The sequence below is a fragment of the Thalassophryne amazonica genome, chromosome 21 (assembly GCF_902500255.1).
Source record: "Thalassophryne amazonica chromosome 21, fThaAma1.1, whole genome shotgun sequence".
In the NCBI taxonomy this organism is placed as follows: Eukaryota; Metazoa; Chordata; class Actinopteri; order Batrachoidiformes; family Batrachoididae; genus Thalassophryne; species Thalassophryne amazonica.
Window position 1 is genome coordinate 11,788,817 of NC_047123.1, and position 19,418 is coordinate 11,808,234.

General features: G+C 41.1%; 1 protein-coding gene across 2 annotated transcripts in view; it reads left to right on the plus strand.

Moving 5' to 3' along the window:
• man1a1 (mannosidase, alpha, class 1A, member 1) overlaps positions 1–19,418 on the plus strand; it is a 154,737-nt gene that overhangs the window by 15,721 nt on the left and 119,598 nt on the right. For both annotated transcript variants that reach the window (XM_034161869.1, XM_034161868.1), the window contains exon 2: positions 14,346–14,442. In XM_034161869.1, the coding sequence (XP_034017760.1) occupies positions 14,346–14,442 (97 nt within the window). The remainder of the gene's footprint in view (positions 1–14,345; positions 14,443–19,418) is intronic.

Here is a 19,418-nt window from a genome sequence, read left to right on the forward strand (position 1 = left end):
TCCAATTCCTTATCAAGTCCCTTATCCATACCTCTTAACAAGATTCCCAATACCTGCACTGGCCACACAGCCCCACAGCATGATGGAACCACCTCCAAATTTTACTGCAAGTAGTAAGTGTTTTTCTTGGAATGCTGTGTTCTTTTTCAGCCATGCATATCGCACCTTATGTCCAAATAACTCAATTTTAGTTTCATCAGTCCACAGCACCTTATTCCAAAATGAAGCTGGCTTGTCCAAATGTGCTTTAGCATACCTCAAGCGATTCTGTTTGTGGCATGTACGCAGAAAAGGCTTCCTCTGCATTACAGCATCATACAGCATCTCCTTGTGCAAAGTGCACTGTATAGTTGAACGAGACACTATCTGCAACAAGATCATACTGTAGCTCTTTAGAGCAGGTCTGTGGGTTGACACTTCAGCTTATCTGAGATTTTTCTTGGCCTGCCACTTCGGGCCTTAACTAGTACTGCACCTGTGGTCTTCCTTTTCCTCACTATGTGAAATCTCCCTAAACCATGATGTTGAACAATCTTTGTCCCATGTTGCCATTCGTTAGAAGAGATGCAAAGAGGGGAAGCATTTGCAAATGGCCACCTTAAATACCCTTTCTCATGACTGGATTCACCTGTGTAAGGAGCTAGTGAGAAATAAACACTTCTAAAACTGAAAATGCTGTTTTTGTAACCTGATAACACCTCTAGAGCCATTCACAAGACATTTTGCGGATGTTAGCTTGCACAGTAACTTTCGCTAACTCAAAGCTAAATTCAAAGCTAAGTTAAATTTCTTATTAATGACTACAAATGCACAGATGGTGAGCTACAAATATTCCTTCATTTGCACAACATGAGCAAATGATTTGATTTGAACATGTACAAATTGTACGTAAGACAGTAGGATCTTAATAATTAATTAAAGAATTGCAAATTCTAAACAACACAATGCTAATACAGCCGAGGATATTTTAGCATTGCGTTATATTTTTTTCTGTCCAGTGGCTGTAGTATGCTGTAATTTCAATATTACAACATTGCGGGTGACTGGTGATGATATGTGCAGGCAAGCAAAATGTATGTGTGTTGTAAAGTCACATAAAAATGAAAACTGTATCAGGTGGAAACATGCAATGACACTTTGCACTGCTTTGTGATTGTCTAAGATATTACCATACCAAGCATAGCAGACGATGTTTTGCAAAAACACAAAATGTTCATACTCTTTTTCTTGCCAGTCATTATAAACACTGCACACCCGTGTGAATCTCTGGGCACCTCACGATTCAGTTCAGCTACGATGCAGAGAGCTGTGATTAGAGTATACTACTTGACTATGTGACAAGTAGTCACTATGTACTTTAAGTGTTTCCAGTGATCCATAATGAATTTACTTCCAGTCCATTCTTTAGCAGCTCAGCCATATTTGCACCTGTGTGGCTCTCATTCACTGATTCTAAATTCTACATCATAAAAACACAAGTGTCACTGTTCATTTCCACCCTTCAAAATAACAATAGCACTTGTGCTCCTGTGGGGTTGCTGGTCTTAAAATGACATGTGATCGGGTGCACAGCTGACACTTTCATTCCTCCCATCACCAGATAGTGTTTGCACTTAGACCAGCAAATACCGGGTCTGAAGTCCAGCGCTGTCTGCAGTGGCACAAAGAGCACAGCAGTCATTCATGCCTGATATATGCAGCTTCACAACACAGCCATAATAAAAGTTAATGAGATAAATAACAGCTCATGAAAGGAAATGTTCCTTTAACAAATGAAGACTGTTGTTTGTGGTGAGTCTTAATGATGAGAGGAGTTCATGCGCTTTAATTCATCCCCCTGAACAAATTATTTTCTGTTATTAGAACAGAAATTAACTTTTATTTGTTGTGTACTTGTATTGATATGCCTAGCTGGGTGTTTGCTTTAACAATTTACTTTTTTTTATCAGACGATGTATATTGTAAAAAAAAAAAATTACCACAGTCATGTATAATTGTGCGCACACATGGCTACAAATACTAATAATGTTTAAGCAGAAAAACTTAAAAATTTGACAAGTCTCCTGGGGAAATGGAAATTTTTTATCTTTTATTCTTAGGCAGCTCTGATGGATTTACCAGATGGATTTAATTCAAAGGATTTGCAGTATGATTATTATTATCTTAGATTTCTAAAGACGTTTCAAGGAACCAAAGGTCACTTTACACAGAAACTGATCAAGGTGAGGGTTACTTCTAAGAGCTAGCAGTGCTACGCTGCATGTTTTAAAAACACATTTATTAATGCTCTCTTTGCTTCACGTCCAAAATTTAATGGAGTATTCCACGCTCTCATGTCTATCTCTGGTGCAAATTTGGTGAGAATGAGATGAGATGAGATATACTTTATTGATCTCACAGTGGAGAAATTATGTTTACACTCCAGTTACCTCAGATAGCAATTAGTCCACAATTATTACTTGTTTACCGTAATAATGGCACACATCAGAATTAAAGACAGCACATACACATTTGACATTGTTTATGTGCACTAAATTTGAAGAAGGCCGTTATCCGAATTGAGGCAAGTGGGTGAAGGTCATGCAGCAACCCTGAGTTGCGCCACTGTCAGCTTGGGGGGAGGAACGGGGACCAGCAGCAGCTAAAACCGCACCGCCCCCCCAGAAGGGAAGGGGTGACGTGAGCAGAAGCCGGAGTGGGGTGTGTGTGATGCGGGGTAGGAGGGGGGTGGGGAGAAGGAGTGGAGCATGCTTCAGTCCTATGAAGAACAGTTTGTCTTTGTGAGTTGAGATAAGAAAAGAGCCAAGTAATCACCAAGGCCTGAAGACATTCCTCTGGAGGAAAACAGTCGGGCAATTTGTCCTTCAGGCTTGATAAGCCTGCCGTGTTGTGGTTTGAGCAGTGAAAAACACTTTTTACAGCTTCACTTGAACAACCAAATTCCAATTATGAATTAAGAATATTCCCCGGCCTCCGAAATCTTCATCTTCATCTGCAAGGCACACATCTGCTCCAAGATGTCATCGCATTCTGAGAATGCACTACCTTGCCCACCTTGTTAATCACGACGGACAAGCGAGGGGCCGTGGTTCTTGATGCCGCCATCTTTCCAATTTTCTGGTAGATCAGGGCAGCACATAAGCCAGAAAGTACCAGCCCTGCTATCATAAGACCAAATATGAATAAATCCTCGACGTCCTCAATGGAGAAAGGCGCCAAGCATGCAACACATCACGACCCCCAGGAGTTGAGAACATAGCCCGCAGGATACGTTCCATCTGGGCAGGTAGGATCCCCTGGTCCTGGCCTTCTTGTAGAAAAGATGGTGTCAATAGCGTTCAGAGACCAGCTGATCAATTCCATGGTAAATCCAATAGTAGTCCAATAGATGCAGTATCCAATATAATTTGAGGAATTCACAGTCTGGTGAAGTAAGGACTTGAAGGTTAAAGCAGAGAGCAGAGATAAGGGAGAGTGGAGGAGATGCGACCGCCCTCGTTGGAGTCCCAAGCTATCATCTGTGAAGTAGTTTTGAAGAAATCCCTCAAAGCCTATATAAAGTGAAATCTTGATCCGGAATCCGGATCCAGCTCACCTTCAAAACTCAGTGGGGTTTTCTGTGGTGCAAATTTGGTGAGAATCCTCAAAGTAGTTTTGACATAATCCTTCAAAGTGTATATAAAGTGAAATCTTGAACCAGAATCTGGATTCGGATCTGGATCACCTCCAAATGTTAATGGGTTCTTCCTTGACCTAATACAACCCCTGGCAAAAATTATGGAATCACCGGCCTCGGAGGATGTTCATTCAGTTGTTTAATTTTGTAGAAAAAAATCAGATCACAGACATGACACAAAACTAAAGTCATTTCAAATGACAACTTTCTGGCTTTAAGAATCACTATAAGAAATCAAGAAAAAAAGATTGTGGCAGTCAGTAACGGTTACTTTTTTAGACCAAGCAGAGGAAAAAAATATGGAATCACTCAATTCTGAGGAAAAAATTATGGAATCACCCTGTAAATTTTCATCCCCCAAATTAACACCTGCATCAAATCAGATCTGCTCATTGACATTGACCCTATGCCATGACATTGACCCTATGTGTCTTTTTGCAAGGAATGTTTTTGCAGTTTTTGCTCTATGGCAAGATGCATTATCATCTTGAAAAATGATTTCATCATCCCCAAACATCCTTTCAATTGTCCAAAATATCAACATAAACTTGTGCATTTATTGATGATGTAATGACAGCCATCTCCCCAAGCAGAGGAAAAAAATATGGAATCACTCAATTCTGAGGAAAAAATTATGGAATCACCCTGTAAATTTTCATCCCCAAAACTAACACCTGCATCATATCAGATCTGCTCGTTAGTCTACATCTAAAAAGGAGTGAACACACCTTGGAGAGCTGTTGCACCAAGTGGACTGACATGAATCATGGCTCCAACACGAGAGATGTCAATTGAAACAAAGGAGAGGATTATCAAACTCTTAAAAGAGAGTAAATCATCACGCAATGTTGCAAAAGATGTTGGTTGTTCACAGTCAGCTGTGTCTAAACTCTGGACCAAATACAAACAACATGGGAAGGTTGTTAAAGGCAAACATACTGGTAGACCAAGGAAGACATCAAAGCGTCAAGAGAGAAAACTTAAAGCAATATGTCTCAAAAATCGAAAAATGTACAACAAAACAAATGAGGAACGAATGGGAGGAAACTGGAGTCAACGTCTGTGACCGAACTGTAAGAAACCGCCTAAAGGAAATGGGATTTACATACAGAAAAGCTAAACGAAAGGCATCATTAACACCTAAACAGAAAAAAACAAGGTTACAATGGGCTAAGGAAAAGCAATTGTGGACTGTGGATGACTGGATGAAAGTCATATTCAGTGATGAATCTCGAATCTGCATTGGGCAAGGTGATGATGCTGGAACTTTTGTTTGGTGCCTTTCCAATGAGATTTATAAAGATGACTGCCTGAAGAGAACATGTAAATTTCCACAGTCATTGATGATATGGGGCTGCATGTCAGGTAAAGGCACTGGGGAGATGGCTGTCATTACATCATCAATAAATGCACAAGTTTATGTTGATATTTTGGACAATTGAAAGGATGTTTGGGGATGATGAAATCATTTTTCAAGATGATAATGCATCTTGCCATAGAGCAAAAACTGCAAAAACATTCCTTGCAAAAAGACACATAGGGTCAATGTCATGGCATAGGGTCAATGTCAATGAGCAGATCTGATTTGATGCAGGTGTTAATTTGGGGGATGAAAATTTACAGGGTGATTCCATAATTTTTTCCTCAGAATTGAGTGATTCCATATGTTTTTCCTCTGCTTGGTCTAAAAAAGTAACCGTTACTGACTGCCACAATCTTTTTTTCTTGATTTCTTATAGTGTTTCTTAAAGCCAGAAAGTTGCCATTTGAAATGACTTTAGTTTGGTGTCATGTCTGTGATCTGCTTTTTTTCTACAAAATTAAACAACTGAATGAACATCCTCTGAGGCCGGTGATTCCATAATTTTTGCCAGGGGTTGTATGTATCTGTGTTGAAAATTTCATCGAAATCCGTGAAATAGTTTTGATGTAATCCTTCAAAGTGTATATAAAGTGAAATCTTAATCAAGAATCTGTATTCGGATCCAGATCACCTCCATGCCCTATTATGTATCTGTGTTAAAAATTTTGTCAAAATCCGTGAAGTAGTTTTGACTTAATCCTGCTGACAGTAATCCTTCAAAGTGTATATAAAGTGAAACTTGATCCAGAATCTGGATTAACTCCAAAATTTAATGGGTTCTTCCTTGGCCTATTATCGATCTGTGGTGAAAATTTCATCAAAATCTGTGCAGTAGTTTTGACGTAATCCTGCTAACAGGCATACAGACAAATAAACGCAGGTGATTTTATTATGTCCTTGGCGGACGTAACAAGTTTCAAGCACTATTCAGTAGGAATACCTTGTTTAAAGACTTTCAAACATGATTGAAACTGTAAAGACTATGAACACCAGGAAGCTTCCATGCACTAGCAACAATTTTGCGAATCGGAATGAAATTTTTGAACAATTCCAAAATTGGACCCCACTTTCAAAACTGGTGCCGGTGATGGCTGTAACTAGTACTTAAGTAAGTATGATGCTTCAAAACACACCCTGATTTGCTATTTAGGAGTAATCAGGAAGGAATGGCGCTCTGTGGAATAGCCCCATTAGATACTCAATTTTAAATGACTCTGTTTGGGATTGGGGGGCGGGGGACTTAATCAGGACACCCACAATGGTCACAACATGATTTTTTTTTTTTTTTGTCACTCACGGCAAGATATAGATTGCACAATACTGTCAACATCATGAGAACTTAGATCAACGAGAACACCCAAAAGGCTAGAAAAGTCTTTTTTAATTTAATGTAATTTAACCTTTATTTAACAAGGTTAGTCCCATTGAGACCGAGACCCGGACAATTATAAAGTTTCCAATTCACCGAACCTGCATGTCTTTAAATGTGGGAGGAAACCGGAGCACCTGGAGGAAACCCACGCAAACACGGGGAGAACATGCAAACTCCACACAGAAAGCCCATAGGTGGGGATCGAACCTATGACCTTTTTTGCTGTGAGACAACAGTGCTAACCACTAAACCACAGTGCTGCCCACTGTGCTGCTTTTTAGTGACACAAACAAAAACTAATGCAGATGAAATAACACCTAGATGACACCAAGTATCCATTCATTTGGGAATCAGTAATCATTCCAGTGCATCCACAACTTGGCTCAGAACTGTTAAATAGTTCTTGAGCGATACCCTGAAAATTATATAACGATAGCTCAAGGACATTTGCGATAACTATACAATTATTACTATATAGAAACTTCTCCATGCAGATCCGTCTCTGATCCGCTGTTGTGACCCTGAGTGAGCGTTGTAAGTAAGTAAGTAAGTAAATAAATAAATAAATGAAGTCCAAAATTAGATGTTCTGCTGCCAAGAAAACTGTGGGGGAAACAAGAGGGGTCGAGAAGATTCTGTCTGTGTGACTCAGTGTGTTCTTGTGCACGCACCAAGCTGTCGAGGCTAACGAATGGTTGCATGTCATCAGTGAACACAGGACAGTTATTAGTTCGCTGGCTGAAGCACACCAGTAAGATGAAAGGCAAAGTGGTGCAGTGGGACAGCAGAGAATAGTGATTAATTGAAGAGATAGGATGTGGTTCTGTCTTCACAGCGATCACCAACACTTCTCACACTCCTCCTGTCTGCAGAAAATGATCCAGCTCTTCCCTGGAAGTCTTGTCTATGTATGTCGTCATATTCAGGAGTAAAGAGCACGTCCATGAGTATTTTGTGACGCTCTTCTAAGATGAAAGAGATGTAACGCCCGACTGCAGCAGAACAATGTTACTTTCACAAGACAAGGATGGACCACAGTTTCCAGACAGGGTCCAAAGCAACAACAGGAAGTGGTGAATGATGCAGCACGTTTTTACAACAACTTGTTGTTGAAACTCCACAAATCTACAACACCTCAGCGAACCAGTAAGCGTGGATGTGTAGCTGAAACAGCATCAGACAGCTGTTCTAAACCACAGTGGTCTGTCGAGAACATCCCGAGCACTTATCACACACTTAGGGTTGTAACACGCTGTCTGCATGTGTCATTGTGGAGGTCCGTGGACGTATGACACGTATGACACACTGCCCGGCCATATTTATTTATTTATATTTATTTTTATTATTAGTACATATTTATTTATTTGTCCCCTTGGGGACAAATAAAGCTTTTTGAATTTGATTCCCGTGGTGGAACATCGCACTTATCTATTTTACTAACCAACTCAAGTACATACAGTAGTGTTCAGAATAATAGTAGTGCTATGTGACTAAAAAGATTAATCCAGGTTTTGAGTATATTTCTTATTGTTACATGAGAAACAAGGTACCAGTAGATTCAGTAGATTCTCACAAATCCAACAAGACCAAGCATTCAGGATATGCACACTCTTAAGGCTATGAAATTGGGCTATTAGTAAAAAAAAAAAAGTAGAAAAGGGGGTGTTCACAATAATAGTAGTGTGGCATTCAGTCAGTGAGTTCATCAATTTTGTGGAACAAACAGGTGTGAATCAGGTGTCCCCTATTTAAGGATGAAGCCAGCACCTGTTGAACATGCTTTTCTCTTTGAAAGCCTGAGGAAAATGGGACGTTTGACATTGTTCAGAAGAATAGTGTAGTTTGATTGAAAAGTTGATTGGAGAGAGGAAAACGTATACCCAGGTGCAAAAAATTATAGGCTGATCATCTACAATGATCTCCAATGCTTTAAAATGGACAAAAAACCAGAGACGCGTGGAAGAAAATGGTAAACAACCATCAAAATGGATAGAAGAATAACTAGAATGGCAAAGTCTCACCCATTGATCAGCTCCAGGATGATCAAAGACAGTCTGGAGTTACCTGTAAGTGCTGTGACAGTTAGAAGACGCCTGTGAAGCTAATTTATTTGCAAGAATCCTGTTACGTGCAGACGCAGGTTGAGGAGCGGACCAACGTCTGACCGAACCCAGCGCTAAATAAGCAGAAAGCGGTTCCACAAAGAAAACGATTTTATTTCCCCCTCTAGTGCAATAATTAGTGCACAACATAAATATGTGGTTTGTCTGGTGGAGTGAAGGACGGCGCGCTCTCCAGCGCCCAAAAAGATCGAAGCCTCGGTGCTTCTGGACTCAGACTCACCGCCAAACACCCCTCAGGTGGACACGACAAACTGACTCTGTGAAGGATGGAAAAGGTGAGGTAAGTCAACAGAGCTACAGCAAATATCCCTGAGGCACACACTATCAGCAATACATTCAGGTCTGAATTTAAGCTTTATGTAAATGAGCAGCTTCTCACAACAGGTGGAGGATCATCAGTCCGTACGCCACGGCAATGAGAAGCAAACTGCACAATTCTCATCAATGTTCAAATACACTGCGTAACAAAATACCAAATTACTATTTACGATCAATCAGACAATAATCACCTCTGATGTGTGCTGACAGCATGTGTCCCTCACCCGTCCTCCTTCACAGGCACGATGTGTCAAACCCTGGCGCGGTCCTCAGCGTCTCACAAACGAACGTCACAAGGTCGAGTTCCCGGCAATTCTGCTTGAACCACTCATGGCTTAAATGCAGAACGCCATCTCATTATCTGCTTCAGCTGAAAGTCTTTAAGTTTACACGTGAGCATCATCCACAGGTGCAGCTAATAATGCTGATGAGGGTGAAGGACTCTTCTGCCAGCACCTTCTCCACAGACAAAAACCAGTTTGCATACCACCTGGAGAGCAAAGAAAAGAAAACAACACAAAAACATCCAGCCAAACCCCCCAACACACAACAAATCCCCCGCAATGTCCCTCTGTTAAATAAAAGACGTGCAGAAGAGGTTACAATTTGCCAAAGAGCACATCAACTGGCCTAAAGAGAAATGGAGGAATATTTTGTGGACTGATGAGAGTAAAATTGTTCTTTTTGGGTCCAAGTGCCGCAGACGGTTTGTGAGACGACCCCCAAACTCTGAATTCAAGCCACTGTTCACAGTGAAGACAGTGAAGCATGGTGGTGCAAGCATCATGATATGGGCATGTTTCTCCTACTATGGTTTTGGGCCTATATATCACATACCAGGTATCATGGATCAGTTTGGATATGTCAAAATACTTGAAGAGGTCATGTTGCCTTATGCTGAAGAGGACATGCCCTTGAAATGGGTGTTTCAACAAGACAATGACCCCAAGCACACTCGTAAACGAGCAAAATCTTGGTTCCAAACCAACAAAATTAATGCCTCGTAGATGTGAAGAAATCATGAAAAACTGTGGTTTTACAACTAAATACTAGTTTAGTGATTCACAGGATTGCTAAAAAAGCAGTTTGAACATAATAGTTTTAAGTTTGTAGCATCAACAGCAGATACTACTATTATTGTGAACACCCCCTTTTCTACTTTTTTTTTACTAATAGCCCAATTTCATAGCCTTAAGAGTGTGCATATCATGAATGCTTGGTCTTGTTGGATTTGTGAGAATCTACTGGATCTAGTGGTACCTTGTTTCCCATGTAACAATAAGAAATATACTCAAAACCTGGATTAATCTTTTTAGTCACATAGCACTACTATTATTCTGAACACTACTGTAATTCTGCCTTTTTATGTAGTTGTTTGTCATGATATTTCTTTTGTTTAGATACCCCTGAATGTCTTTCAGTGTCCGTCTTTGTACCTTGGATGTCTTCATATATCATGGCAAGCGTCCTTACAAACAAACCTGAATTTTGTTCTGTCTAGGGCTGCAGCCATTGATTATTTTATTGATTATATTGATTATTCTGGTGATTAATTGAGTAATCGGATAAAAAGTACTTTTGCGTTTTTAAACAACCTCAATAGTCCAGGGCTCTCACTAAGCAATAGCACAGTGTCGCTGTGCCAAAGTCTTGAAATTTTGATGAAATGGTGCTGGGATGTGGCTTTCTGTTGTTTTTTCCCCCCCACTACTTGTAAAATTTAACCTTTTTTTTTTAAGTCTGGTGGACTGGGTCCCTACGTGATTTTTTTTTTTTTTAATCCCTCTTTCTCTGCATTTCAGCTGGTGCATTTCAGCTGGTGGTTGAACATGCACGCCTCGCAGTCACTTTTTTTTTTTTTTTTACTTAAGTTACTGTGTTTGTGAAGCATTGTGTGTTGCCCAAAAAAAGTGAAAATTAAAAAGTGAAACACTCAGTGCGAGTCTGAACAAAACAGACAGCAGCCGGCTTCGACTGTGGGAACCCGGCTGTCGGGTCATTAGTCACTTACGACGTCGAGCAGACCGTGTACAAACACATTGCTTCACTTTAAATGCACAGTAAGTCTTTTTTAGATGATCAGTGTGGACCCTCTTTCTCATCAAAGGCTTTATTTTAGTCCGTGTCGCATTGGAAAGTGGTAGCTTTAAGGGCTAACTTATTAGCTGTTACACCGCCTGAGTGCATGCTCTAGTCTTCTTCTGTTGTCTTTTCTGGGGACATTACAGCGCCACACACAGGCCTGGCATATGTACTACAACGTTAAACGAAGCTTCGAGGCACAGAATTTGCCTCAATCATTTTTTGTAATCGAATTATTCGAGTTACTCAAGTCATCCTTTCAGCCCTAGTTCTATCTGTGAACACAGAAACTGCTCGTCTTCCATGTTGTGTATCCGGGTGTGTCTGAGTTGATGCGTGCACACATCACATTTCAGTGCTGAACATTATGGGCCTGATTCACTAAGATCCCAGGTAATGAGTGCTAAATTGTGTGGGTGCAGGTAGTGATTTACTAAAAGCAAGGGGTCTGTTACACAAGACGGCAGCGGTTTTGCAGCTTAAAACGTGTCCGATCCGCAGAGGGGACCTGAAAACACCTCTCTGTCTGCCTGCTTCAGTGGTCTTTGTGCAGTGTTGTTGTCTCATGTGGCCTTGGTGCGCTACACATGATGTCACATTTCTGTATTGATCTGCTGCTTTTTTGACATATGCTGAATTTTTAGCGGTTTGCCGTGATCGAAAAGCATGAAAGTCATATTTGAGAGAGAGAGCGAGCACTAAACAATTTTTCACATTCCTTACTTTGTTTATCTAGTGTGCATATGCGTTTCTCTGTCATTCATGGGCAGTGTCAGCTACTTCAGCAGAAAAATAATATCACTGGGTAATTCTTATCCAATTACATTTTCCACAAATTTGATTGGTTAATCGTGTGAGATTTCCATAAAATATCGCGTATACGGTGGCAAAATATTTAAACTGTTTCACAATTAATGTGTTACTCCATACCCTGTCCACACGTGTTGCTATGCAGATGTCAGTAATGGCGCTGTCATTTGAGATCAAGAGGTTGCCAACTGCCATTAAACACGAAGAAGGAGAAGAAGGGGAAAAAAAAAACAACTGGTGGAGCAACGACGCCGAAATGGATTAATTTAGGATATCATCAGAAAGTACTGATGTGGATTCTGCTCACAGAACTTCCAGTTTGGCATGAAGACGCTGTTGCCACTGTAAGCTTTGACGAGCCGACCACATCCTTTGTCTGCGTAACATTTTTACTAAACTATAGTATTATGCAGATTAAGATTTAGCCTTCAGTGGTGGACACTGATCCGTTCAAACGTTGGAATTGGATTAGAATAGGAATAACCCCCTTGACTGTAAAATCCAGCATTAACGTCCGCAAATCATCAGACACAACAGGGTTAATCCCTAATTAACATCCTACAATGGACTTTTTTATGTTTGAAAAATGACTGAGCCATGAAAAATACAAACTTTTTTATTTTTATTTTTTTAAACCATTGCAGTGATTGAAAAAAGGTCACGTGATTGTTGTCCGGTGTCACAGACCGAACGGTCCACCGCTAAAAATTGGTCTATCCTGCCTCCACTACGCATGAGTCATTTCAGAGCTGTGAGACAGAGTCTCTTCACCCAAAGTGATCAAATGGATTAATGGGATTATTAACCAGATTATAAGGTAAAACCTCTTAAATCATTCTAAAGTCAGTTTTAAGCAGACACCAGGGTGTTTTAAGCAGAAACGAGGCGATACTTGATGATGCTTTGAAATAACCGACGTGCAGTGAACGCATCAGCTAGCAGCTCATGTAGCTGCGGCGCTCTGATCGCTTCTTCTGTCTTTTATGATGAAATAATGCTGAATTTATGTGGAAATGATTGTTGTACAAAAGTGTCCGACTGTTGCTCGACACTGAGCTCTGAGAGTCAGACCCTGGATTATAAAATTCATGAAAATAAGGACAAATGTAATGTTAAGCCCACATAAACTTAATGTACCTATATTTTATATGAAAACATTCCGCCCAAGGTGTTTTCAAGCAGGTGTTGTCAGGCGCATGGCAGTGAGGGGGAAATGCACACGCACACATAATTCAAACTGAAGGTGCACTGTACACAAATGTGGAAAAAGGATTAGTTTAATATTTAGCTCATTTTTTCTTCCATGATGATAGTTTTTTAGTTAGTTAGTGCTACAGGTTGTCATCATAACAGTAATCTGGTCGCATGTTAGTTGTCTGACGTGATGTGCACTTTTGTGCTGAATTGACACTGGAGCTTTCAAAAGTCCAGAACTGTTTTCCTTTTACAGGAGAAAATATACATTTGATAGAGTTCATTTTATGTCATAATTTTTGTTTTTATTTAAAAGAAAAACAAATCATTTATTTTTATTTTCATCTGTGGTCACATTTCATATACTGGTATATATAAGGGTGGACTGGTTAATTTTTATGAACATCAGATGTAATTTCTTGGAGAAGAGATGACCTATCAGACAGTCTTGGTGTCATTTTAAAGCTTAGGATGTTCTCTTTCCAGTGATATGTATTTCGTAACATTTGGACATAAATCAAGGAACCTGTGGTCTGTTGAAATAATTTTGTCAGGGGTGGACTCAGTGGTGGTGATTCAATAATTAATTCAATAATTCAGTCTTTTTTTTTGGCCAGATGTCTTTAAATATAGTATATTATGAAAGAACGGGTTCTTCAGAACATTTTGACACCAAGTCCCATAGATTTTGCATAAAAACTGACTGAATAATGCTATTTTGTGCAAAAAAAAAAAAAAGCTCAATTCTGAGAAAATTGACAAAACATTTCAATTCCAAAACATTTTCCATTTATTTATGTCACATAAATTGGCTTTTTCTCTATAATTAAATCCAGAAGGTTGCATTTAAAAGTGATACATGTGTATAGTTTACATAATGAATTTTGAAAAAAAATGACCATTTTGACCCTGTTACACTTTTCAGGCCCAGTTTGTGAAATGCGACCCTATTTACAAGACAAAATTAGGTTTTCTCAGCTGGGATGTTTTCATAAATTCAGTGAATTGAGCTGGAATGAACCTTTGGTCAACATGTGAGAGGAACACTTGAGCAAACATCAGTGGAGATTTGGTGTGACTGTGTTTTGACCCTAGATGATCACGATCTAGCTGATTCTAATGGAAGATATAGCAACAAATATCAATATTATAGACAACAGATCAATGCCACATTTGTTAATGTTGAAATAAATTTATGATCACATGACTTGGATTTGATTGTTGAATCACTACGGGTTGAATGTAAACTAATCAAGTTCTGTAAAAATTAAAACAACTCTGTTCTGTATCCTTACAGCCCAGCTTTGTCCTTTTAAAATAACAATCTCTCTCGCTCTCTCTCTCTCTCTCTCGCTCTCTCTCTCTCTCTCTCTCTCTCTCTCTGCCTGTCTCCTTCCTTCATGTCAGATGATGAAGCATGCATGGGACAACTACAGGCGCTACGCCTGGGGTTCCAATGAGCTCAGGCCGGTCTCCAAACAAGGCCACTCCAGCAATCTATTTGGTGAGTTGCACAGGCATACACGTACACAAACACACAATTGATCTTTTGTCCCTTTCACCAGCAGCCTTGCCCTTTATAACTGGCAGCCAAATTGGCACGTCACTGAGAGTCATCCATCTGGGGACATCTGGAAATACCAGCTTTATCATATTTTTAAATGCTGTTTGTGCTGTTAATGAGTGGGGTAATGATCAGAGGTGTCTGATTTCATTCCCTTTTTTCTCCTCTTTTCCACACTCTGCAGCTCTGCTCAGTTTCCATCTTTTCATATATTATGAAACACTGTGTTTGCTTCAAGACCCAAAGCACTTTACAAATGTTGCACACTAGAATGTTGAAAAATCAACTGAAAACCCATGTGCATAAAAAGATTGTCAGGTTTTTCTCCTGATACTGACATACAAACTCACAGTATAGACGCCTTTACGGTGTCAAATCTCGCACGGAATCACGTTCTCGCTGGGGAGGCCGAGATTTCGTTGTCAGTGTAAACAAGCGTTTGCAGCAACTTGTTTGCAACATTGCTTCGTTATGGAGGTGAGTTCAACCAAAATATGCACTTAGGTGTTTAACTAAGATAATTGCGAGTCTGTAATGTGAGTTTTATGAGAAAAAAAAAAAAGCGTGTTGCTGTTAGGGTTGGGAACTGGTTCTTTTCGGGTATCCTTAAGAAATAATTTGATCCATCGACATCAATAGCCTTTTTGCATAACGATTCCCTTATCAGTCCTTCAGAGTGGCCGTTGTTTTTGGGGGGTGTTTGTCAGGAAAATGATCATTTCTCTATTATTTGCAGACCCTGCAGCGGGTCTGTATAATCAACCGTTTCTGCAGTGCGGCTTTGCTTTAAACCTTGAACCAATCGAAGCAGTGCTTCAATCTTCGATCTGCTGCTTCGTTGGTTCTTTGTTTTATTTCACTTTATCTCAATTTTTCCCCGCTAAAACCCCAAAGAGCGTATGTCTGTGACTAATATTTACCTTTTTATGTTAAACCGACCTGTTATGGTCTTCTGAAACAGTTGATAGATGTATTTTACAACTTAAAAAGGGGACCGATGCTAATGCGTTAGCATGTCTTACTTACTTACTCTGGATGGCATTACCCTGACCTCTAGTAATACTGTGAGAAATCTTGGAGTCATTTTTGATCAGGATATGTCATTCAAAGCGCATATTAAACAAATATGTAGGACTGCTTTTTTGCATTTACTCAATATCTCTAAAATCAGAAAGGTCTTGTCTCAGAGTGATGCTGAAAAACTAATTCATGCATTTATTTCCTCTAGGCTGGACTATTATAATTCATTATTATCAGGTTGTCCTAAAAGTTCCCTAAAAAGCCTTCAGTTAATTCAAAATGCTGCAGCTAGAGTACTGACGGGGACTAGAAGGAGAGAGCATATCTCACCCATATTGGCCTCTCTTCATTGGCTTCCTGTTAATTCTAGAATAGAATTTAAAATTCTTCTTCTTACTTATAAGGTTTTGAATAATCAGGTCCCATCTTATCTTAGGGACCTCGTAGTACCATATCACCCCAATAGAGCACTTCGCTCTCAGACTGCAGGCTTACTTGTAGTTCCTACGGTTTGTAAAAGTAGAATGGGAGGCAGAGCCTTCAGCTTTCAGGCTCCTCTCCTGTGGAACCAGCTCCCAATTCAGATCAGGGAGACAGACACCCTCTCTACTTTTAAGATTAGGCTTAAAACTTTCCTTTTTGCTAAAGCTTATAGTTAGGGCTGGATCAGGTGACCCTGAACCATCCCTTAGTTATGCTGCTATAGACGTAAACTGCTGGGGGGTTCCCATGATGCACTGTTTCTTTCTCTTTTTGCTCTGTATGCACCACTCTGCATTTAATCATTAGTGATCGATCTCTGCTCCCCTCCACAGCATGTCTTTTTCCTGGTTCTCTCCCTCAGCCCCAACCAGTCCCAGCAGAAGACTGCCCCTCCCTGAGCCTGGTTCTGCTGGAGGTTTCTTCCTATTAAAAGGGAGTTTTTCCTTCCCACTGTAGCCAAGTGCTTGCTCACAGGGGGTTGTTTTGACCGTTGGGGTTTTACATAATTATTGTATGGCCTTGCCTTACAATATAAAGCGCCTTGGGGCAGCTGTTTGTTGTGATTTGGCGCTATATAAAAAAATTGATTGATTGATTGATTGATGTCTGTGGCATTTTCAATGTTAAATTTAGCATTAAGCTGAGCCATTATCAAGCCTCCTTCCCCAGAGTGCAAAGGATTCTGGGTTACTGTAAAACCATGAATAAATCACGTCAAACCTGTTGTCGTATCCACACAACCACCTTGGAGCCAAGATGGCAACCACCCAGGCAGACAGCAGGGCCATTCTTACATCTCTAAAATAACCATCTACTTACTGCAGCTAGGTGAAACGTGGGCATCCCCTTGGCCTTCTGCACCTTCTGGGGTCCTCAACACTCAGACACCTGTGTGCTGGATCATTTACAGAGCCACGTTAACAAAATTTTGAAGCTGTCACTCCCTCATCTTAGTCTCTCTTAGTAACCGCTTGTTTGATGCACAGTCATTCCAAAGATCCTTTGAAGACACCTAGTTACAAAGACATCCAGTCGTCTCCTGGTGAGCATCCAAGTCTCACAACATACAGCAAGACAGGTAGCACCAGGACCTTCAAGATTTGGATCTTCATTTGCCTGCAAAGATATTGCCATCAGTGATATCTTACAGTGTCAGACAGTATCAGGCAACAGCAAAAATGAGCTGAATTTATAGTTTCTCAAAACTGTTTAGAACTGTGTACCTTCAAATTGTGAACTTATAGTTTCTCAAAACTGTTTAGAACTGTGTACCTTCAAATTGTCTGGATTTCCCCCCTCGGATATGCACAGCATGCACCAGACTCGGCTACTCTGACAGTGACCCAGTGTGATGACCTGCAGCTCTGTGTGAGGACAAGTTGACTGGTCAGGCCAATGGCAACAGCCAGTACTGATCCCACACACACACTCTTTGTCCTCACCTGATGACTTAAAGGGCATATCTCACTCCACTCCATGTGTTCTTTAAAAAATTATATACCAGATTATAAATCATTTCCTCCAAGTCTGTAATGTTTTCAGGCCCTGATATAGCTGATGAAAGTAAAATAATCCAGAGTCCATCAGAAAAATGCACGACAGATTCACCACCATTTTGATCCAGAATCATTACATAACATTTGGAACAGACTTTTAGCTGCGTGAAGGTCACAGAGCCTGCATCCAGTTACAGTGTCATGCTGTTACTTACGCAAGCATGTCGATCCAGGTTGCTTGTTGTAATCAGAAAACAAAAACAACACATCTAAATAAGACTGAATAATCACAAAGTATTAATAAATACATACCCTGAGAGATGCAACCCACTGACTATGTTTACATGCAGCCAGTAACCCTTTCATAACCGGAATATTAGCAAAAACCCGTTGCGCACAGCCATGTAAACACCCGCAAAAACCCGAATATGCTTATATTCCAGTTTTTAAAAACCCGAATATGACCCCTGGGTTACTCCTTGTCTAACCCGAATATCGGGTCATATAAACGCGCATTGGGATATCCCCATAGAAAGGAACATTATTTTGTGTTCTGCGCATGTCCTGTCCGCAAGGAATCTTGGTCTTTTGAGTACAGGAACTACTTGTATGCAGCGCACGCAACCCACAGAAGCAGAGGTAAGCAGCCCATTGTGTTCTGGTTCTGCGTCCTTATCAGGCTGGCCCGGTCGGCTTCACCGCGATGGCTCTCACTGCGTCCGATGCGCTTACTGAGTCTGCGGGCTCGGTAAACGCTGCAGCGGGCCACTCCCCCCACCCCCTCTCTGCTGTGCAGAGCTGCGCCAACTCTGGCAACAGGTCCAGAGACTACGCTCGTTGTTTTGATGCGGAGTGCTCCGGCAGCCTGCAAGGATAGATTTCTTGCGGAAAAATCCACAGCGCTGCAGGGTCTCGGTATACCACAGCCACAGAGCTCCGTGGCCATGACTTGGATTCTTTGCGGGTCCTGCATCCGTACCTCCGGAGGCAGTGAGCGAAGGGAGAGCATGCGCATTGTGTTCTGCATGTGTCTGTTTATAATCTTCTCACCCAGAAGAAAAAAGAGAGTGTTTACACAGGAGAGAAAAGTGAGAAAATGTTAATGCCTGTTTGAGAAAAGTGTATAAAGTGTGTAGTGAGGGGTTTTACAGCCTTAAAACTGTTGTGTGGGCCGCTGAAGAGGAGGTACTGCTGGCCCACCACCACAAGATGGCGCCCTGCTTGAAGTGCGGGCTTCAAGCACGAGAGGGCGTCGGAGCGACCGGGAGTGACAGCTGTCACCCATCATCCGTACCAGCTGTCACTCATCCACTACTCATCACCACCACCATAAAGGCCGGACTGCAACTCCACCTCCCCGCCGAGAAATCAGCTACCATTCAGGTAACTTCTCTGCTGAATCTAAAGACCTTGTGTAATAGTCTGATCTCATTTGCCGCCGTTTTCCTGTGACGGTGTCATTCTGCGGTATTGGCGTTTGGTGTGGACTGCGACGGCTTCGCCTCACACCCCAAACCAGATAAGTGGTTAAACAGGAGCTGCACGAGTGTGTGATTGGAGGTGGAGGTGCTCCCTCCTAACTGAATACTGACTGTGGGATTACTGAGTGTGCAAACTCACACTCATCAGTACTGTTTCTGTTCTCTGCCAGCAGATCCAGGTCTGACTGCTGAAGACAGTGGCCACCTGGGGCGCAGGGCTTGGCGGCTCCGGTGTTCTTTAGATCCGTTGGTGGTGGAAGTTGTGTGGGATCCGGCTCTTCTCTCGCCAGACGTCTTCTATCTTCAAGCCTGCCCACACGTCACCTTGTGTGTAATTGACATTCCACCATATTGGTATTGTCTGTACTTCGTTGTGCGATTCACAACATTAAATTGTTACTTTTTGGCTTATCCATTGTCCGTTCATTAACGCCCC